Here is a 24,757-nt window from a genome sequence, read left to right as displayed (position 1 = left end):
AGACACTTGGGACAAAAAAGTGTTTTATCCTTGAACTTGAACCCATACAAAACTTAAACAGTCATTACATTTGGATATATATCGAAAGTTATAACAAGTAATACAGCAATATCAGCTTATTCTTCAAATCAATTGATAAACAACTTCGAGGGACATTTTATTCATATCATTCAAAAGCAAACATTTCACCTAAATCCTCAAAAAGCGTGATATGGTTATTATCAATCTTCAAAACATTGTATTTAAAATCCAAGGTATGTTTTAGGACATACACTTTGCTCTGTGTACTTCTTTTCTCGAGAGGTTTACAGTAATCTATTTAGACAAAATTTCTGACAATACACACAAACGTTTGTGTCATGGACCCCCCTTTTTTTTCCTCTTTTCCATATTTTTGTAGTAAAGATCTTTTTGGTAAAATTTTCTTTAATACTAGTAATCCTAATTATTTCATATGTTTTTTTTTATTAAACGTTTTTTTATTTTAAATTCCTTTATTTTATATATGTCAGTGTTGCTCTTATCCATACAAAACCAAAGGTTTTCTGTGGTATAGAAATAATTATATTGTCATCCATGGACTTCTTCCGTCCTAGCAGTAAATCCATTACTTACATTGAGAATGTTTGGCTAGGCAAGATATATAAATTCACAGCCACGTCCGGTCGAAAATTGGGACATTTAATCCAATGCCTCGTGTAGGGAAAGGACCCTTGCAACAATTTTGAATGGTACTCGAGTGGCCTGTTTCAATGCAAATATTCTGTCTCTATCCAACATACCCTCATGTTCATTACAGTCCAACTTTCTCCTTGCTATCCCTTTCTGATCCTAACAATTGTATTAATTATTAAATTGTTCTCGTTCTGTATATGCATGGATTAATTGCAACTTAACATTAAGCAACATTTAGCAAGCCACTGAACAAGCAATCAATCTTTCACTGTATTACTACAAATGGCTACCAAACATACCTATAATTCCTTACATCCACATCATTTTGGTCTCCGGTGGAGAGTTGTCTCATTGGAAATCATATCACATTTCCTTATTTTTATGTGATTAATATCTTAATTGTTAAGTTGCTTCTCAGATACATTCAATTGTTAACTTAAATCGAACAAAAATACCCAACATGATACTGTATATATATTTATTGGAGGATGACAAACGTGGTAAAAATAACATCTTGACATAACAGTTACACACAAGTAATTCATCTGTGAAAACATTACTGGCCCATATCACTCTTAATTTCTACGCAGTAAAAACTCAAGCAACTGTGATATCATATAACAAATTGTACCACTAAGAAACTGATCAATATAGTCACAACTGTTTATCAATTAAAATACTGCATGACTTAAGTATCTGTTAGAGAAAAATTCTGGATTAATTAGACATTGGATTTTCAACAAGAGATGCTAACAATAATAATATTCAACTAATATACACCAACTAAACACTACATTTCACAAGTCCAAAGATAACTTGAATGACAAAAAATATTACAGGTAAAATAAACCTTATGTCCTAATGTTAAAGTCCAATTTCATTCTCTTTGGATAGCATTGTACTTCCCAAGTCTGATGAAACCAACATACATTAATTAAATATCTGGTGTCATCAAAAGTTTTCTTTATGCCTTCAGGGGCAATTTTAACAATATCCAATAAGGTTTATGCACTTCAAAAGTATTCAACTAAGTTTAATGATTCATGGGAGAAGAATGCTGTATACTACCAACAATCACTTTCCTAACACCATAATTTGATCTTGGATACAATTGGCAAAATGTCCACTATATATTTGGTTAATTGAACGAATCTGAGAAACAGACTTTATCCACAAATAAAATGCTCCGCTGGGGTGCAGCTTGATACGACCACAGAGGTCGAACCCTGAACAGTTGGGGCAAGTATGGACACAACATTCAAGCTTAATACAGCACTGAATTTGGATTGTGATTAAATATTTGACACAGCATAGGTTTCTGACACAGAATGAATGTGGTCTAAGAACTTAAAAAATTTTTAATTTGCCTATTCAAACCATATCATTATATTTGCTTTTATATATAAATCAGAAATAACCAATTTAAAATGGAAAATTTAAAGAAAAAAAAGGAAAAAAAAATCCCCCCCAAATTTTTTGAACCCCCTTATGATTCATCACCCCCAAACTCAATCCCAGCCTTCCCTTTGTGGTATGGTACTTTGCAGTACAATTTCAGAGGGATCGATTCACTTGAACACAAGTTATTGTCTGGAAACTAGAAAAATGCTTGTTTTTTGGCCCCAAAATTCCTAAACGTTTAGGTCAATTACCCCCAAACCCAAACCCAGCTTTCCCTTTGTGATATGGAACCTTGCAGTACAATTTCATAAAGATCCATACACTTACACACAAGTTATTGTCCTGAAACTAGAAAAATGCTTGTTTTTTTGCCCTTTTATGGCCCCTAATTCCTAAAATTTTGAGGGAATTACCCCCAAAATCAATCCCAGCCTTCCCTTTGTGGTATGGTACCTTGCAGTACAATTTCAGAGAGATCCATACACTTGAACACAAGTTATTGTCTGGAAATTAGAAAAATGCTTATTTTTGGCCCCTTTTTGGCCCCTTATTCCTAAACGTTTTGGACAATTACCCCCAAACTCAATTCCAGCTTTCCCTTTGTGATATGGAACCTTGTACAATTTCATAAAGATCCATACACTTGAACACAAGTTATTGTCATGAAACTAGAAAATGCTTGTTTTTTGCCCCTTTTTGGCCCCCAATTCCTAAAATTTAGAGACAATTACCCCCAAAATCAATCCCAGCATTCCCTTTGTGATATGGAACCTTGTGGTACAATGTCAGAGAGATCCATACACTTACATACAAGTAATTGTCATGAATCTAGAAAAATGCTTGTTTTTTGCCCCTTTTTGGCCTCGAATTCCTAAAATTTAGAGGCAATTACCCCCAAAATCAATCCCAGCATTCCCTCTGTGATATGGAACCTTGTGGTACAATGTCAGAGAGATCCATACACTAACACACAAGTTATGTCTGGAAGTTACAAAAATGCTTATTTTTGGCCCCTTTTTCCTTAACTGTTGGTACCATAACCCCCAAAATCAATCCCCACCTTCCTCTTGTGGTATTGAACCTTATGGTAAAATTTCATAGAGATCCATTCACTTAAACTAAAGTTAGAGTGCGAAAACCAATGTGTCTTCGGACGACGACGACGATGACGCCGCCAACGTCATAACAATATACGACCTCAAAATTTTTTTGCGGTCGTATAAAAACTACATTGACCAATGAATCAACCATCAAACTCATGGTCAAGGTCAGATGAACCCTACCAGACCGACATGTACACCTTACAATCATTATATACACCAAATATTGGATAATCATTCCTATGTCTTTCATTCTGCAACAATCTTCACAGGGAACAAAAATCAAACTCTTGTTGACAAAAGAAATTTATGAACTTGTTAAGACATCATTCCAGGTGGTAGATTTGTAATTTGGAAGGTACACAGTGTTTCACTATTAATTACAACTGGGAAATAAATGATGAAAAGACATTGTGTAATATGTGTAATATATATGGAATAAAATGTTTTAGGGACAATGTAAAAATAACATATGTACAAATTCATCTAACAAACAATAAAAGAATAATTTTCAACATTATATAGTACATCTAATTTTTATACTTATTACAATAAGGAACAGGCATTATGATGACATGAATTGAGCAATTAAAATGTATCATACCATGGTAGTATGGAAATATTCTGACATCTTGGTTATGCAAATGATTAATAGATTTTTTCTGAAATCAGTATATTAAGATCTAGTTATATAATTTATTCGTTACACTTGTTTAGCTATAGTAAAATTTAATTTACAAAACAGAACAGATATATTCATGATAATTAAGACATTCATTTAGAAGGAGAGATAATTCTAAAAAACAGTTTCTAATATATTTAACTTTAAATTCATTTTCTTAAGAGTAAGGAAATAAGTATGATGGCCCATTTTTGTCTTTTCATTTTCCAAAAATTGTACCAAAAAAATACCAATAAAGCGAAATTTGCTTGAACACAAAAATGACAAAAAAGCAATATTTCCATTATTTCCTACTTGTACCATATGAAAGCATGACAATAAGTTATTTTTTGCTAATAAAATAATGGGCACGGTAACAAAAGGATGATAGAAAAACCTGTTTGATCAGTTAGTTTCTATATTTATAGTAGCTAACAAAGAATTCATAGTTCAGCTAAAATACAGGCAAAATCAACATGTAAATTCACACACTCGAATAGTTTAGTTGTTACATATAAAACTGTATAAATTGAAAAATAGAAAGAATTGGTTTATAAACACAACTTCCCTTACTCCCCAACAGATGCTGGGTCTAGCAATGGTGTTTTCCGTATTTCTATAAGACACTACTCGTGACTGACAAATATAAAATGTCAAAGATGAACTTAACTTGTGTATACAGTGGCGTAGCAAGGTCTTTTATAAGTGTACACCCAAACCTCGGCGAGGAGTCTGAAGGCACCAAGTGACCCCAGGGCAGAGGACTTCCGGGTAGGGGCGAAACACCCGGAAGCTCACGCGTTATCGTGAAAAAGATACCATTTCTGTCATTCAAAATTCATCAATAGCAACATACTTGGTCGGTTGAGAACAAAATTTTACTACATAAGAGATGATTTCAGCTTCCCAGTTGGGAACTTTCCATTTCTATGTAGCAACATTCCAGTAGAACCTGCATGTGGAGTATATATCTCCCAGTTAAAACAATATTTCAGAACTTACATTTCCCATCATGATTTCTTTGAATGAGGTTGCTACTTACAAGGAAACTATTAAACCAAGAGTTCCAAGTGGTGAAGTTGAAAGCATCTCTTCGAAAAAATTGAACATCACTATCACGAGTTGGTTGACTGTTTCACAGATGACGACGTTGTTACCACAATACCATTCTCTTTTCCTCGAATTTGACCTAGCGAATTAGACTTATCACAGAGGTTTTACTTACATGAGCAACACGACGGGTACCACATGTGACACAGGATATGCTTACCCTTCTGGAGCACCTGAGATTACCCCCGGTTTTAGGTGGGGTTTGTATTGCTTAGTCTTTAGTTTTCTATGTTGCCTTTTATTTACTGTTGTTTGTCTTTTCGTCATTTTTCGTCTTTTGAAATGGCATTGTCAGTTTGTTTTCAACTGATGAGTTTGAATATCCCTTTGATATCTTTCGCCTCTCTTTCAAAGTTTGATTTGGTTTTTTTTCATGTTGATTTCATTGTGTTGATTTTGAATCTAATGGTCCTTTGTTTTAGAAAAAATTGTCCAAACCAGTTACTTTAGAATATCTTTAAAAGGAGATGTTGGGTAAACCAATCAGTCAACAAAAACATTTAAACTTTATAAAAATAGTAAAAAAGCAATTTCTATTAGTTATTTTAACTTCATATAATTTTCACAACTTTTTACGGGAAAATTTCGTTATTGGACACATGAAATAATATATTTTCATAGATTGTCAGGTGTAACATAAAATTGCAACCCACACATATGGTATTCCAGCAGATAATAAATTGCTTTAAACAATAGTAATATGAGTAGAATATTCACAGTAGATTCAAAGTTTGACAGAAAATGAACAAATATATAATATGATACCACTTGATTAAAAAGTAAATTTTGTCACTTTTATCTTCACTTACGAGTCCTCGAAGAAAGCATTACAATTGCTCGTATGCTTTAAACAGTTCCTTTAATTTATTTGGAACAAAATAGTTTTCCCTCCAAAATTCATGTGCACGCCCGGGCATTTTGACGTAAACGTAGCTACGCGCCTGGTATAATGGTCTCTAACAACACTTCTGTGTTTCAAGTGATATGGTAAGTATTGTAAAGAAACTCATTTGAAATATACAATGTTAACACTTATTGCCCAATCTAGCTTGCCACCCATTTGACAGGGGGGTTTTAAACACACACTATTAAATCGTCAGCTTTTTAAATGTTTTTTCCCACAGGTTTTTTTTTGCCATGGTGTTGTCTTCGTTTGACTTTCTGTTTTTGACTGACCATAGATATTTTCTAAAAATATTTGTAGCTTACAGTTGAAAATTATTTTTTTTAACATTGGACTTGTTCAAACAATAGATAAATAACACATTATTGAATATAATTAATTACAACAGACAGTTCAGAATACATTTCTATGGATAAAATAATACATATATTAAGTTAAATCTCCAACCCAGAATTTTTCAATAGTTTTTGTGTTTGAACTTGAAAATAATGAAGCAAAATGATTTACAATAAAGATGGCAAGTTTAATATCAAATAATTAAATGTCAGATGTCTTTAAAGATATGGATAGTTCAGGAATAATTCAAAATTTCATAGACTCAAATGATTGGTATAAAATATGATGTCTTTCTTTTGAATACAAGAACCTTATTGTAAAAAAATATAATCTTTTAACAATTAAATTGATATACAAATATGTATTGAATAATACTTCATTTCATATGAAAAATCTAAATATAATAAGTTAATAGGAAAAAAACGATTATATCTTAATATGAAAGCTTAATATCAGAATAAGAGGATGCCTGGTATAATTACCAATGAGTTACATATACACCCAAGACCAAGGGAGGAGTATGTAGACATCTATAAGCCTGTTATAAATGTCTGATGACATCAATTCTTGGAGCTACTGTCACTTAAGCTAGTATCCTCTCCTCCGTTGACAGTATCTTTACTTTGTGAGGGAGCCTTTGCCCGTCTATTCCTGATAAAAGCCATACCATGAGTTCGTAAGTGTGATTTGACAGCAGCCTCATTATCAAATACTTTATAACATACTCTACACTCCAGTGGATTGAGGGGTTCTGATTCCTGATCCACATCAACTTCGTCACTTTCACTTTCACTTATGAGACCTTTTCTGATTTCACTGTCATCCATCAATGCTTCAGGTAATTCAGAAATATCATTCTCTTTACAATACTTTTCAAAATCTCTGATCTTGTGTACCATAAACAAATGTTTGTTTAATGAAGGCATAACAGCAAAATTTAGTCCACATTCTAAACACTGAACGGAATTCTCCAATTTATGTTCTGTTAAATGGGTTACAAAGCTTGTTCTTTCATTGCTGGTGAATGAACATTTTGCACATGTGAATAGAGCTTCTCCATCAACCCTCAACTTTTTGAAGGGACCAGAATCATCCAGGTCACCATGCTTGCGTTTGACAGAATCATGTGTTGCATATGTTTCTGAAACTGTGTCAATTAAATCAATATCTTTTACCACAGTGTCCAAGTCTGTGGTTTTGTGTTTGGAATATTTATGTTTCATGGATAAATGCTTTTCAAGTCTTTCTTTAGAGTAAAACATCTTCTTGATGCCACGTTTCTTACAGACATGGCAGGATAGTTGTACCTTCCTCCCTTCATGGGTGACCATTATATGTTTTCTTAACATTTCCTGTGACTGGTATGTCAAGCTACATAAATGACATGGATAGATTCCTGTATCGCTGTGATGTTCCTTGTGGTGTTTAGCTAGATCTGTTTTGTTGAAGCAAGTAAAGCCGCAGACATCACATGGATACTCTATACAGGGAAGTACCTGTTTCTTCTTTTTTACCCTTTTCATTTTTGTATCCTTCACATCAATTTGTTTTTCTACCTTCCGTGGACAAACTCTTTGATGTTCATGTACTGCTGCTAAGGTAGAGAACTCTTGAAGCTGACACATATAACAGATCAAATCTCCTTTGGTCTGATGATATAACAGGTGACCTTGTAAAGATTTACGAGATGTTTCTTCTTTAAAACACAATGTACATTTAAATGGTCCATTGTCTTCCTCTACTTCAGGTTGAATGGCACCTTTCTTCAGCCTTTTGTCTTTCATAACTTCAAAATGTTTCACGGTTGCTGCCTTGGATGGATCTGGGTTGATACAGTAATGTGTCTTATTTCCACCGTTACCACAGAAGATAATAAGTCCACATGTGCGACATTTATAGTTTGTCATATGTTGCTCTGATGTCTTAACAGAATGCATCAACAGCTCATGCTTCAGAATGTCATAAAGATGTTCAAATAATTTTCCACATTCTTGACATTTACAAGTGTACATCTTGCTGGCGATACTAGTTGGCTTGTCAACTATGCCTCCATGTTTGTTTCTTGTGTGTACTTTTATATCTGTGCGTGTTTTGAACCATTGCTTGCAAAATCTACAACGGTACTCCACACAACTTTTGATTCTTGCCTCGTTTACATGTTTCGTTATGTGTATATCCAACACAGATTTATCATCCATCACTGAATCACACAAATGACATCGATAGATCACTTTATAGCTTCTTTTAGTGCCTAAGTTATCATGACTTGCTAAATGTTTCTGAAATGATTGTGGTAGTTTGAAAGCCATTGGACAATGCTGACATTTGTAATACTGTTCTAACTTCTCTGATACATGTAATTGATACTCTTGGAGAGAAGTACATATCACATCATTCTCACATTTTGTACATTGTATTTTCCTCATACGACAGGTGTGAAAACAGGTGTAATACACATGATAGGCAAAGGATTCTTTGGGATTAGACATCTTTTCGTCTATGTATAATGTTGAGAAACTTTTGCCACATTCAGGACATATGTATGGTTCCTTGTCATCATGGATACGCTTGTGTGCTCTTACCGAACAAATAGTTGGATGTAGTTTCTTACATGTACTGCACGAGTACTGTGACATGTCCTCATTATCGTAGCCAAAATGTTTATAAACTTGTTTATAAATACCTCCACACTCATGGCATCTATGGAATCCTTCTTCCTTCTTGATAGTACTTTTTATTGGTTTTGACAGCGACTGGTCTTTTGCAGGACTATGAACTAGTACAGTTTTTTTCTGAACATCTTTCGGTTTGACCGTTGACTGAATCACCTTTGGTCTTGTGGGTAGTGACTCTGGTTTTGTATCTATGTCATCAAGCCATTTAAACAAGTAGTTCATGTTTGAACCATGGTCCAATGTTGTTATGGAAATGGAGTCAGACTTTATATGAATTGGCACAGCTTGCGACTTGTCAATATTTAAATGATTTCTCAAATGCCCCAAAAACTGACATTTGTTGAAAAAGATCTTTGTTGCTTTACATTCCTCACATCTGTAGCTTAAAGACATACTTGTCCTTGATCTATGAACTCTCAAGCTAGACTCAAATAGGAAGGTGTCACCACATTCATAGCAAATATTTTTGCATTTTTCTTCTGCAATGAGAGATTTTAAATTATCTGGTACTGGTGGTGGTTTATAGTTAGGTATAGGGTTTTTCCTGGCTATCAGTTCTGTTATGGCACTTAAACCAACTGTGTCAATATTGATTGTACTTTTAGATAATGGCAACTGTTGTGAGGCAGGTTTGCAGGTGCTTGTTGATGGAACTACTTTGGTTACCGTAAACACTGAAGAAGCTGGAACATTTAGTGTCTTTCCATTAGACACTACAGTTAAAGTTTGAACTTGAGTAGCTACTGGTCCTGGTTTAGACTGAACAGGTTGTTCTGGTCTGGAATGTACAACTTGTACATTGGGTGCAGGATATAACAAACTAGAAGCAGATGACACAACAATTGTTGGTGGTACCACTGGCTGCAGCATTACCCTGGGTCCTGCCTGTATAACATTAGTAACATTACTTCTTGACAGCATTGTGCGCTGTATCTGCAGGGGAGTTACCGACACATTATCATTTGGATAAGGATTACAGATCATATCTACAGCCGGTGTAGGCTTGGGTCTTCTGTTTGAATGTGGTCTCCCTGTTGTACTTTTTCTCGCTATATTGTGAATTCTTGGCCTTACAAGATTATCAACTTGTCTAGATAAATGTTCAAGACTATTTGATGTTGAAATTGCTGGAGGCAGTGGACTGGCCATCACATTGGATTTATTACTATAAGTATCTACTGGTTCCTGTTTAATTTTTATTCTTGCAGGTGGATGGAATGTTCCTGATGTGGAAACTGTTGACGTTGTTGTACCACTTTTATTGGTTGGACTAGAATGTGAAGTTGATGTTTCAGAGTTTGTTGAAGCTAAAATATCAAGAATATCCCCAGATTCTTCCATTGGTCCTAAACTAAAACTGTTTTCTGTTTTAATTGCAGCTGTTGATAGACTTGTAGTAGCATCTGATTTAGTTGTTGGTATCAAAGCCTGCATAAATGACCTTCCACCTTTAGTCCTTAAAGGTGAAACAATTTCTGGCTCATGGCTTTTGTCAGCAGTGCCATCCATACTTTCTTTATCTTCTTGACTACCAACTGAACAAGATGGCTGGGAAACTGGTGTTGGACTTTTTTGATCAGGTATATTTTCATTGCTGTTTTGATCTAGTTCTTCAGCACTAGTTTCTGTGGTTTCTTTACCATCTAAACTTTCTTCATTTGGAATACCAGTGGTTTTATCTAAAGAAGTCTCAAAATTCTGAACTTCCACTGCTTGAGTTTCTCTTGACTCCTTAGGGACTTCTGTATCAATTTTGTTTTGTTTATTCATGTCTGAAATTTCATCCGTTGAAGTTGCATCATCCATTCCATGCTCAGAATCCTTGATATTAATATCTTCTTTTTCAGAACTTGCCGTATTTTCATGTGTAATTTCTGCCCTCAGGACAGAAAAAATATTATCTCTATCTTTCTTTTGAGCTGTAATTGATTTTGAAGAATCAATTTTCCTGATAACATTTGAAATTTTTTGTAAATAGTTGCTACTGGAAGGTTCAGTACTAATGCCCTGTGAGTCACCTTTAGTACAAGGATCCTGTGAGTCCGGTTCCATTGGCTGATCATCATCAACAGCTTGTTTTTGTGTACTTTGATCTTCCATAACTTCATGTTCCCTGCAATCTTCATTGCTATCTCCTTGGATTTCTATAGCGAAATCTGTAATATCATCATCTGTACTTGTCCCCCTTTCTGAGTCACACATCCTGTTCTCAGAACATGCCAGGTCCACTGCTGGTTGCAATTCATTAGCTATTGTCACATTCTCTAATTTTTTCTGCGTACATGAGTTATCTCCCATAGAAGGAGATTCAAAGCTACTATTAAACTGTCCCGTTACTTGGAGTTTGTCCCAGATATTCTCATTGTGTTTTGATTTAACGTTTGGTTCTTCCTCATTTTGATTATCTGAGCTTGAAACTGTCTGATCAGAAATTTGCTTTTCATCCATATTCAACAGACTGACATTATTTGGACTGCAATTTGTGGCATACTCACTGCTTTGATAACTCTCTCCAGAATCATTTATATCATTTGTTCTATCAAAATTAGTAGAATCTGCTATTTGCTTAGAATCAGAAACATCCAACTCAGTTACTAGAGGTACTTGATCATTCATAGAAAACTCATTGGCACAAACATCTTGATCATCTCCAATTAGTTCCTGAAATAGATTGAGAACGGGCTTATCTCCCATATCTATGCATGAAAGGAAATATGACAACAATAAATAACTGAAGTTATTTTTTTGTAAGGTTATTGAAAGTTCACGGTTTAATACGCACACAATTTACTCTTATATTTTATAATTGTAAAGTTTAAAATCAAGAAAATCTGTTTTGATATTTAATATCAGTTCAGTTTTTCTTTGGATTATCTCCCTTTGACTTAATTATCTATCTTCTATTCATAATATTCCATAAATCCATGTATTGCTTTTAATTGTTACTTTCTTAAAATAAAATATCCACCCTTAATTGCTTATGAAAGAGGACTATTTATAAATTACTACTTGAAAGGCTGTTATGGCAAGTAAACATTTTTGAACAAATATTTTCTAAATTGTTTAAATCCATGATTAATATCAGAAAAAAGAAATTTGCAAATTGCTCACATGTTACAAACTATCTCTGTCAATACAACCTGCTGATGAAATATAAAGTCAATCTGTTCAGTAGTAATGGAGAAATGTGTGACAAAAAGTGTTCAGCTTTTTCATAATACTGAAACATTTAAAAGTACCACACTTTGCAAACAAGGATCTGAAAACGCTCCTTTCTACTTTCTATTTGAAGACCTTTCCCAATTCTCAGGATTTGTTGTAATTATACACAGCTACAAAATTTGGAAGCAGAAACTTCATTGGCTGACATTATAGTTCAATGTTGTTATCAGAACAGAAAGTAGAATATCAAGTGTTATCAGATCCTTGTTGCTCAGTCTTTAGTTTTCTATGTTGTGTTTTGTGTACTACTGTTTGTCTGTCCGTCTTTTTCTTTTATAGCCATGGCATTGTCAGTTTCTTTTTCGACTTATGAGTTTGAATGTCCCTCTGGTATCTTTTGCCTCTCTTTTGTAAGTGAAGCCATTACACAGGTTATGTATTTCAATCAGATTAAATCTAACACTTGCAATGACCAGGGGAGATAATTCATTCCATAGATTCTGTATTTCAATCAGATTGTATGTAATATTGCAATGACCAGGGGAGATAATTCATTGCATAGGTTCTGTATTTCAATCAGATTGCATTTAAACTTGCAATGACCAGGGGAGATAATTCATTGCATAGGTTCTGTATTTCAATCAGATTGCATTTAAACTTGCAATGACCAGGGGAGATAATTCATTGCATAGGTTCTGTATTTCAATCAGATTGCATGTAAACTTGCAATGACCAGGGGAGATAATTCATTGCATAGGTTCTGTATTTCAATCAGATTAAATCTAAAATGTGCAATGACCAGGGGAGATAATTCATTCCATAGATTCTGTATTTCAATCAGATTGCATTTAAACTTGCAATGACCAGGGAAGATAATTCATTGCATAGGTTCTGTATTTCAATCAGATTAAATCTAAAACGTGCAATGACCAGGGGAGATAATTCATTGCATAGATTCTGTATTTCAATCAGATTGCATTTAAACTTGCAATGACCAGGGGAGATAATTCATTGCATAGGTTCTGTATTTCAATCAGATTACATGTAAACTTGCAATGACCAGGGGAGATAATTCATTGCATAGGTTCTGTATTTCAATCAGATTGCATATAAACTTGAAATGACCAGGGGAGATAGTTCATTGCATGACAATACCTGATTATCTTCTTGTACAGGACAATTATCTTCCTTTGTAACTTCCACTGATGAGGATTCTTCACTTGAACAGAATAAGTTTATCTGAAAGAAAAATTAGGTTGATGAATAAAAATATTTCAGAGATTCTTAATATGAGTTAATATTCAAAGAAAATATATATTGGAACTTGTTTTCCTTATGTTACTATTCTATATTGCCTTTCAAGTTGATATAAAAAAAGGAGATGTGGTATGAATGACAATGAAACAACTATCCACCAAAGTTCAAATGAAGTGGATGCATGCAATTATAGCCAACCGTACAGCCTTCAACAATGAGAAAAACCCATACCATATAGTTGGCTATAAAAGGACCCGACATGAAAAATATGAAACAATTCAATTGAGAAAACTAAGGTCAAATTTAAAGAAATAGAAAAAATGTAATTATAAAAACTATTAGTAGACAGTTCTCTCACACAAGCGAGTTTATATTTGTAAAGCATCTTGTGATAAGATCTTAGGTGTACATTGTAAATACCCAGTCATAATTAATTAAGTCTAGTGTACTGTGTATTTAGAATAAACTAAACTTTAAATTATGTTCATTGTTTTTTTTTTTACCAAAAAAGAATTTAAGTTGATTAATTAATTTTATACAAATTTCAAGTTCTTGCTTCAAAAAAAATACTTTAGACAAATATAAGATAAGTGATAACAAATTATCTATTCATTGTAAACACCTTTGTATGCATATTTATGTTTCACACCTTTGTGCATATGTGCACATTGGTGCATATATAAACATTGTGGATCTGTAAACTTCTCTCAATTATTGAAATAAGCGTATTTGTTCCACAAAATATGACTGCTTTGTTATCTATGGATGTCACACATATGCATACTAATTATGATTATCTCTCCATCCACTTAAGGATAACCTCCATATTGAGTATTTAATGTAGGGATTTCAAAGATTTATCTTACATCATACTATGATATTTCACTTTTAAAAGAACACCACATTCACATAAACTCAGAAAAATGTCATAAAAGGACCCAACTTTTTACAGCAAAATATAAGAACAATAAAATTGTTTAGATAACCACAGGGCACACTGACATAAATGTTGGGATAATTTGGCAGTAAACAATATATGAGCATAGGAAATAATTTGGATGGTCTGCAATTTACATAAAAAAAACTGGCAGAAAGAGAGAAAATGATGAAGTAAATATGAGAAGAGTTATCTCAGAGAAAATACACCATTTCTGCTCCTACATCAGGCGGAAACCCAGTTGAAATTAAACAAAAGAAATGGAACTCTTTGTTAGAGAAGGTAAACAAGCAAAATTTGTATACTTTAATTGTTTACATCTGTTTCTATGAGCTTTAAAAGTTTAATAAAGGTGCATAATTTAGGATTTTATGCATCTTACATACATGTTTTTACATGAATTTATAGTATGGAGCTTAGAGATATTTGTAAACTTTTAAATAATAGAAACAATTTTCACAAAACAGTCAATTGTGGTAGGTGCAAATACAACTGGATCATTTTTGTGCATAAGCATGAATTCCGCCGAAAAAAATTCCGAAGACAGATAACAGCTAGACCTTTTAATAATTTGCATCTCTGCCCCTGGCGACAGTTTTTTGGAAAAAAAATCCCGAAAATATAATTTCATCAAAAAGAAAGTCAAGTACACCTTTTTTTGTTTAGGCGTGTTTGAGTTGACTATCATGACTATTATGACTTGAAAACGTATAAAAGAAAAATATTTCACACATCACCTCGCTTCAGATTCTATTAATTTTATATTTTGGGGCTCTAGGTTGATATAATAACATTAAAAATTTACAGAACTAAAAAATAAAATATATTGGTCAAGTGAATTACCTTTCTAGTGAGTCATAACAGCAGAATAGGTGAGGTCGAATAACAAATTTTTACTAAAAGTACTTGACAGACTTTTCAGTTGGATCTTAAAAATGCATATCTTCAAAAAAACTTCCATTTTTTGTGTGTGTTATCAAGGATAATTAGTCTTCAACCTCTGAAAATTTTTAGTCTGCCCTTCCACGAAATAATTAATTGGAATTTTTTTTAATATTTTTGAACTTTCAAAAATTCCACCTGACAACCGATCAGATAATAGTTTTAAGTTGACTGCATGCAGACAAGTACATTAACTAATGCTCATTAGCTAGTAGATACATTTGTCTTTTAAAATGCAACTGGCATATAAGGATCGTAATGGTGCTATGTGGATATATTTATCGGTTTTCAAGAGCTAAATTGACAGCGTGTCATCACTACAAAGGCTTCCATTTTTACGATTATAAAAATTAGGTGGCGTAATGGGGAGATAATTTTGACGAAGTAGAATCCTGACTGTACATGTGGCTTTGGCTTCTACAAAACATTTTTAGTCTGTTTAATACCTCATTCTTTTCATGCATGTCTGTTTCTTTCTGTGATAGGTAACTTTCTTGTGTTCTACAAATCTACAAATACATGTAGATAGGAATTACTGTCACATATTGGATAAACCATTAATCAGGTTCCAGATTTATATGAGAAGTTACAGAACTTTATAAACATGAACATTATTTCATGAACTAATCAGTAATAAGTTTCAAGATTCTATTTATTTTCTGCTCTCACTACTGTGTGAATGTCATGCATGCTACTCTTGAGAAGAGGATATTTGATATTTTAAAAACTCAAGCCACATTATACTATTTCCTCATCTTAGTTCATACTGCCTTGCACAATTGTTATTTTTCTGCATGTTTCAGTTTTGTATATTGGTCTTTTAAGTTGTGTATATTTATGGATATTTTTATGTTCGCAGGTTTCTGATACATTTTGTACTTCCACCTTTGTTAAATGAGACTACAGATGTTCATATTGAGAATAAGTACAAAAATAAACTATGGACTTTAGAATTAACATACAATGCACCAAGGTGTTTCGTAATGGCTGACAACTACCAGTATAAAACATGACATATTACATTGAAACATTCTGTTAATTCCACCATAACATATAAGAGCTACCATCATTAAAAAGAGTGGAAAGGATACAACTGCCATAAAAAATAGGAGAAAATTCAAAATGAACATTGTTAGAACTACATAAGTCTTCATTAAAACCATGTCAAATAACATCTGATTATTTCCATTTATAGCCTATATAGCTAGAGAACTCCATCAGTACTGAGCTGATGCTTTGATAAGATAAGTTATACCTCATTGTCCTCTTCATTCACAGGATTACTTCCTTCAATAGTTGTGTCATCTGTTACAGGTACACCAGATCCATCCTCAAACTCCATATCAGTAACAACCTCCTTCTCAGGATCACCTCCATCATTAGTGCTTTCATCATTGGCAGGTTTAGAAGATCCATCTAATTCATCAAGACACTCCATACCATTATCAGCCTCTGAGTCCTTTCCCATTCTGTCTACAGAAGAAACCATCATAGTTGATGACAATGCCTCTTTGCTAGTTTCATCTGGTTGTGCAGTACCATCTGGTTTGTCTTTACAATCAGAATTCCCAGAATCAGTAATGGAATGGCTGTTGTGTTGTAAGTCTGCTGTATTCTGGTCAGACATGATTTCTTCAACCCTTTCCATTTCTGAGTTTGGTATTAGGGAACAATTTTCTGAAGTCTCCTGTTGAATTGTTGGGCTGTTTATTTCCATTTCTACAAATTCATCCTTTGATTAATATTTCTCATATCTGTTCTGTTTACCATTTATTAGTTTCTTCTTTATAAATACATGTAGGTCCTGTAATAATAATACATCATCTTCAAATTTGCTTTAATAGTGCTACAGAAAAAATCATACAGATAACATTTATAGATTACTTTATTTTTTACCATTTCTTCACCATGTTCACATCATAATTTGTTTATCCCTGCATGCAGCAAGCATACATTTTTGTACAAGAACTATAATAAAATTTTTACTTTTAAGTTCATTAATAATTTTTTAAACAATCATATATTTTTTTTCTTCAAATATCAATAACCAGCACTAACCTTCTGTAGGAATATTATAGATACATGTGACAACTAAGATTGTTCATCTAAAATGTACCATTAGTTCATCATTACAGAAATAAGAAGATGTGGTATGATTGACAATGAGAAAACTATCCACCAGAGACCAAATGCCAGGCTTTAAACAACTATAGGACACTGTTTAGCCTTTAATATTAAGCTAAATCCATACAGTACAGCAAACTATAAAAGCTTAAGGCTCCTGCCAAAATGTTAAACATTTCAAGAGAAACCCAACAGCCTCATTAATGTTAAAGCAATAAACGAAATCAAAATGGATATAATTAGGCTGTTAGTTTGTTTCATATTTTCATGTCGGGGCCTTTCAAAGTGGACTGTACGGTACGAGTTTTTCTCATTGTTGAAGGCCATACAGTTGCCTATAATTGCTTACATCCACTTCATTTGAACAGATAGTTGTCTCATTGGCAATCATACCACATCTCCTTATTTTCATATCTGTGGGAGTACCTTGCCATGCAATTCCATTTAATCCTTTAAAGAGTCAGTCTATTTGTATTTATACATGTTCACTTGAAAATGAGAAACACTTCGTTATAAAGAATGTTTTTGCTTCATCAATTCAAAATGACTGCCTTTATATAATGACATACCATGACTTACATGACTTATACATGTTATATGGGTAAAAAACATCCTATTTGAACCAAAACAATCTTTTATGTCATACTGACTATTTCAACACAATAGCATGGATAGGCATTATATTTGTCAATATCTTTATACCCTGCAATACAAGATAGTTGTCTACCCATGTCAAAATGAGCATAGAAACTAAATATTTTTGACATAACATGCTGGATTTATGGCATTTAAAACATTAGGATTTCAAATTGAAAAGCAGTAATAAAATTGTGGTAAACAAAACAATACATGAACAGTTTCACATTAGTTATTATTGGCTTTTAACTAGCTGTCAGTAACTGCGAGTACTCTCATACCTGTACTTATTATTGTCTTTTTATTTGTGTGAATGTATAAATACCCTGCCACGGCCGGTCTGCGTTTTTGTTACATGTTTTTCTGCTTTGTAACGATCTGATGAGTTCAGGCGTTTTCGATTGATTTTAATAGTTTTTTCTTATGTTGTACTGTTACACCACTGTCCCAGGTTAGGCGCCAAAAAACTAGTTTATGGGTTTTGCTCATTGTTACATGACCTACATGTATAGTTGTAAACTTCTATGTCATTTGGTCTCTAGTGGAATGTTGTATCATTGGCAATCATACCACATCTTCTTATTTTTATGAACACAGTGACCTCTTAGAAAAAGAAAAAAATCCACTTAGGCAAAGGGAAAATGTGTGTGCTTTTAACATGTTTAAATTTTATCCATGAACAAAATAGGCATTTCAATTTTATTTAATTTGTTGCAGTCATACATTTGAAAATATCACAATTTGTAAGCAGACATGGGGTCAATTACTTTTGAAAGTAATTAATTACATTAAATTACATTTAAAAATCTTCATTTAAATTACACATTACATTCCACCTTTATATAAAATATTGAAATATTGAAATCATGCATCCTATTTTTCATGTCAGGGCCTTTTATAGCCGACAATATAGTATGGGTTGCCTATAGTTGCTTACATTCACTTCGGAGGATAGTGGTCTCATTAGCAATCATACCACATCTCCTGATTTTTATATTTATTCTATAATTCTATAATATGTACATAAGTATTCAACATTCAAATATAGTGAACAAATTTTTGCAAGATATGAGTTTTTGTCATGTGTATATTCCCTTTGAGAGTTACATGTACCTAGGGGTATATTATCTCAATCTATTGGATTAGCACCTGTTGAGCATGCAAACATAACTGTTGTAAAAACAGTCATTATATAGTTTATAATAAAACAAATAGCCAGAGTTATATATTTATATATTAATTAACTATATAGATGTCCTTTAAAGCTGATTATGTTTAATCAATGTCTAACAATATCTATCTGAATATACATGTACCGGTAGGTAACAATCTAACTAAGGTATAACATGTATCAGACAGTGACTTACTAACGGTTTCTTTTAAACACAAATTATGGCATGTTTCTACAATCTTATTTTTTCTTATTTTTTTGTTCAATCAATATAAAATAAAGAATCTCCCATTATTGTGTAATTAAAGAAGTATTCCTGCGTATGCTTTGCTTTGTCAGCTAACTACATCATTTTTGTAGATGTACATTTACTAAGGTTATGGCTTTTCATAATTTTTTGAGAAAACACAAGATTCAATCTTTCTGATCCAAAATTTCAAATGTAATTGAGTCAGTCATGGGTACTACTTGTACAAGTCATTTTTATTTACTTGAAAAAGTAAATATTAATATACTTATATAAGTAAATTTGTAGGATACTTATACAAGTGTATTTTATTTACTTGTATAGGAAAAAAAAATTGGGCTTAGTTATGTCCCTCAGACATTCAAATTTTTTTACTTATACTAATCATTTAAGTGTAATCTCATGGACAATGAAAATCTCATTTGTCTGTTATCTTCAGAACACTGCTCATTTCGAGCCCCCAAATACTTAAGATCTTTGCACAATCAGTTTCTTTGTTGAATTAATGAGCTGAAACATTGAACTCTAATAAAAAATTTTGAGCTAACCTGAGAAAAATTGTTAAAGGCATGTTTTTACATCTCAAAACTTGAGAATTTTTGTGGGATTGTAAAAAAAAATTCTTCAAGTAAATAAAGATTACTTGTACAAGTAGTACCCCTGACAGTGAGCTGTAATTGAGAGGTAATGGTCAATTACAGTCAATTTTGGCTATGTAATTCATTACTTTCAATTACTTGTAATTGAAAAAATGCTAAATTACACACATGACACATTACATTCAATTACTTGAGAAATTGTAATTAATTACAGTCAATTACAATTACATATTTCAATTACCCCATGTCTTTTTGTAAGGTTCATCCTAGTTTTAGTAATAGAAACTTATTTTAATTTGGGACCAGCCATCCAAATCAGTTTTAATAACCTGATTGGGATTTGAATCTACAAAGGAAAAAGTCTAGATTTTTTTTATTTGAGCAATTTCTTTTTTATCAATCATGTCAATAGTAGCAACTTTCCTAGAAACTGAAAAAGTAGCTTTATTGATCCCTTGAAAACCTCAATCTTCGAAGAGACCAATTGAAATCTATTAAATTATAAAGAGGTTTCCAAAATAGTTGTAAACAAAAACTGTTGTCTTTTATGTAATCCTTTTTCATTTTTGTTAGAATGTAGATTGGCATGGTCAGTGGGTTATCATAGAGTTATTGTCCTTTGCATAGTTTCTTGCATATTATGTTCCGAATACTGTTTTGTAATTAGAATTCAGAATTTGATGAGAAATTTGATGAGAAACGTTTGTTATTGTATGTGTCTCTTAGCCTACAAAGAAAGATGTGAGCAAGCTTCCCTAAATGGTTGAGGACCTGGGCACTTAGTGAACTCTCAGTTAACAATAATTCATGAACAAGACCCGCGAGACAAATTTTGTAAGCAAATGCGGTATCGATCAGAACTAGACAGTATATAAAGTGAAACTACATAGCCAATACTTCATCATTTGAACAGACTGACAATACTTTTTACAAAATCAAACACATTTTGGCTCAACGAATACGGAACGAATGTTATGAATATTAATTTTAAGTGCAATATAAAGGTGAACCTGCACAAAATGCAATATGGACTGTGGAGGATCAGTTAAATGAAGCCGCAAAACAATCTTTAATCAAAAGGACTTTATGCAGCATTTGAAATTACTCAGTTAATTGATATGTTGACATTTTAAGTAGAAATGATTGCATTTCCATATTATAGACTCTATAATTATTAATTTGACAAGTTTTTTCAGTTAGTTTTATGTTTCAGCATAAGTTGATTTTCCTATGTCATTAAATTGCTTTTTAGTAAAGTAGCTAGTTAAAATTATAAGAAATGAACAAAAAAGAAAAGGAGAAAAGATGATAAGAAATAGTAGAAAATCTCAAGGTTTTTTTGTGTGTGTATTTGTTATGTAGTTTTTTTTTAATTCAATTTATTGTGTACAAATGATATTTTATTTTTGATTATTGATGACTGTTTTACACATATATAAAATTATGACAATTTTCCCTTGAGTCAGATAAGAATTTACAGTTCAATGAGAAAAAAACAAATGTCACACATTGTTGTCGGATGTCATAAAATATTTTGAGAAGTCAATGTGGTTAATTCCGGTTTCAAGTGTAAACCAAAAATGGAATACCTATTTATAAACAGTACTCTCGTAAAATCATCATTTTCATTAATACCTTTGAAAACATGCTTAGTTTGTAGTGTTGTTCATTTTATAAGGGTGGTATACATTCATGTTACAGTGTTATTCACATTGTATATATATATATATTTACTGTGAGTCAAAATATACCGTTTAAATGATATTATAGCACTGAGTTTGAGTCTTCGAGAGTTACGTAGTATTTGATGATGATTGATTTATTTGCATAATCATTTTTTGAATGTTTTGAAATCTCACTGATCATCTGAAACAAAATAGATTTTTTTTGTTGGGCCGAATGTGAGAATGTGCTATTGGCATGGTCAGTGGGTTTTCATAGAGTTATTGTTCTTTGCATAGTTTCTTACATATAAGACTATGTACCATTATTTCAACATCTTGATGCATTTAATAAACTAAAACACATTCTAAACCCCATCCCTGAACTTGTTTGTCATATTGGAGTCTTTATTATGCAGTCTTTAGAACTGAGGGGGTCAGACCCATGTCAGACAAGCTTATGATTGTGTTTTTTACATAAATTTAAAATTGAACTCTTAAAATATGTTCTATTATATTGAATTGTATTACATTGTATTGCATTGTATTTAAAATGTATAATTGTTTGTATTGCTTGACCCTTATGGGTGTAATTTTGCAATAAAGATTATTATTATAATGTTCCAGATTTGTAATTAGAATTCAGAATTAGAATAGAAATTTGATGAGAAACGTTTGTTATTGTGTTTGTCTCTTAGCCTACCAAGAAAGATGTGAGTAGCTTCCCTAGACTTTGAACTTTTTTTTAAAGTCAGAATTTTTGTTGTTGACACAGTTATGACATACAAGTAGTATGTTAGATAATCTTTATTTGTTCGTTAATCCAACCCATTTCTACCTTTTGCAGATCATTCATTGGTGTTCTAATATAATTCTTTCTAAAAAAAGTTGGTCCTGGCAGTTAAAATTAAGGTTAAATTACATCCCTGATCAATTGTAAATATCATTCTTTATCTCCTCGTCTGCCCATTGACTCTTATACAAAATGTAATGTAAAATACTATAAAATCGTAGACAACAGTAATGACACCAGATAAACATTGTAATTAAATTACAAATATGACAAACAGGTAAATACAAGTCTTAATCATCTTCATTACACAATTATTCAGGTATTACACATTAAAGTATGCCAAACCAAATTACCAATATTTGGTATGATCATCTGTGTACAAAATTATTTCCAGAGTTTTAAAGTATTATACGACATATTTTGCTCCTTGGAAATATATTCAATCACAAGTACAACACTGAATAAAATAATAATGAAAGCAAGTTATAACTTAAATACTATATATTTCCAGCTTTTTAATGTTTTAACATAATTACTATTATATATCAATAGTAAAGTACATCAATTTTCTTTTGATTTTATGTGTGTAAAATTTGTCATTTGATTCTGAGACTATAAATAACATATTTTGGACATTTGATTTATATTATTTTTTTAACCAATTTAATAGTTGACAAAATTTTTATTGATAATTGACCACCTAGTGTTGAGATAAATTGCACATAATCAAATGAAAGGAGACAGTGTCTGCGCGACCCCGCATGCGGGGATGTGTAGCCAAATTGGCCTTCATAGGCTACGCCTACCCGCTTCCAATTTTATAATAAAATGTCATCGGATCGAGAATGAAACATGAAATATATGGGGAAATTATCACAATTAGTGAATAAATTGATTACCACTCAGAAGTTTTATAAACATTTATTTTATATAGTAAGTGAACAGTTTTTCTCTGAGTTAATGAATAGTCTTAAAATGTGATATATACATGTATGTGGGGAATACATTTCAGTTATTTGTTCAAAATTATACCAATCAAATAACTACATACAATTGTATAAAACAAACTCAGAATCAATTGCGTCTTTAGAGAAAAATAAATATTTACTAGAAAAAAAATTTCACACCCGAGTTTTCACATAGCTTTTTTCAAATTCAGTATAAATTTTATTCTTTTGATGTCCATTTACATTTAATTTCTTATTTTTATCATGTTCTCTTTTAAAGGGACTGCACATGTACAGTTTTATTCCTTTAATGTGCATCTAATTTGTAATATTTATTATGTATTTTAAACTAATAAATACAAATTTTAAAATTATTAGTTGCCATTCTCTTTACTGAATTCACAAAATCTGCAAATTTGATACTGATAATTTCCTTGTATATTTCACAAGTCATTCCCGATCCGATGACATCTTTATTATTAAAATTTAATGTGCATCTAATTTGCAATGTTTATTATATATTTTTAACAAATAAATACAAATTTAAAATTACTAGTTGCCATTCTCTTCTCTGAATTCACAAAATCCGCAAATTTGATACTGATAATTTCCGTGTATATTTCACCTTTCATTCCCGATCCAATGACATTTTTTATTATAAAACCTTGATGCAGGTAGCCTAGCCTAGGAAGGCGCTAATTTGACTACTCGTCCTCGCATGCCCGGTCGCACAGACACTGCCATGAAAGAACGTATCAATCCTATACCAGCTGATCTTTAACGTAAGAGTTATTGACCCTCATGACTGATATAGCTGTGTAAAGGTATATTTGTTATACTTTTCGAAGTTCACAGGCAATATATTTTTCGATAAGGGAACACAACTTTTGAACAGACTAATTAAAACTAATACTGGAACAAATTAAAAAAGCGCACAACACTTTAGTTTCTGCAAAATTTAGCATTTATTTTAAAGGAACCTGCTCAATGCCAATGGTTATTCAAAAGTGTCTTTTAAAACAGTATAAATGTTTTTGCACTGACAGAAAATGATGCATAGCTTTATTTTAGAGCATTTAAATCTTTAATTAAATATGACAGATTTATTCTGTAATGCACATGTAGGAAAATCATCAAATTATACTTGTTTACGCAGTAAACAGGTTTTGTTCAATCAATATATTATCAAAATGGCCGTCAAGTCATCTTCCGGATCAATAACAAAAACTGTGTCACTAATGTGGCCGATTCAATGTGTAATGTCGGATAGCAATTATGTGTTATTGCAATAGTGCATTGGTTTTAGAATTTTGTTGTCGATAGTATCTTACCATAGATTACATTATCTACGTTTTAAAAGTATGTTGACTAGTTGAAGAAAGATCATCCTCATTTTTTTCCCGATCAGTTTATCACGTG

General features: G+C 32.2%; 1 protein-coding gene across 1 annotated transcript; it reads right to left on the bottom strand.

Annotated features, from left to right (window-relative positions):
• Window positions 1-1,139: 1,139 nt before the first annotated feature.
• On the bottom strand, window positions 1,140-24,757 carry LOC127733808 (zinc finger protein 532-like). The gene is made up of 5 exons (XM_052243154.1): window positions 24,670-24,757; window positions 16,416-16,964; window positions 15,607-15,669; window positions 13,180-13,263; window positions 1,140-11,523 (listed from the first exon to the last, which is right to left on the bottom strand). The coding sequence occupies exons 2-5, from the start codon at window positions 16,875-16,877 to the stop codon at window positions 6,748-6,750; spliced, it is 5,385 nt and encodes a 1,794-aa protein (XP_052099114.1). The 5' UTR covers window positions 16,878-16,964; window positions 24,670-24,757; the 3' UTR covers window positions 1,140-6,747.

Source organism: Mytilus californianus, unplaced genomic scaffold (assembly GCF_021869535.1).
Source record: "Mytilus californianus isolate M0D057914Y unplaced genomic scaffold, xbMytCali1.0.p SCAF_3, whole genome shotgun sequence".
Classification (NCBI taxonomy): Eukaryota; Metazoa; Mollusca; class Bivalvia; order Mytilida; family Mytilidae; genus Mytilus; species Mytilus californianus.
The sequence above is the reverse complement of the archived record's forward strand: the minus strand, read 5'-3'. Positions and strand labels throughout refer to the sequence as shown.

Bases quoted from the DNA above. Each gene is read 5' to 3' on its own strand.
- LOC127733808 (XM_052243154.1), bottom strand. From the start codon at position 16,877: ATGGAAATAAACAGCCCAACAATTCAACAGGAGACTTCAGAAAATTGT. The intron at 15,670-16,415 runs GTATAACTTATC...ATGTATTTGTAG, and splicing joins TGAATGAAGAGGACAATGAG to ATTTGTAGAACACAAGAAAG. The intron at 13,264-15,606 runs GTATTAAACAGA...TTTTTCTTTCAG, and splicing joins ACATGCATGAAAAGAATGAG to ATAAACTTATTCTGTTCAAG.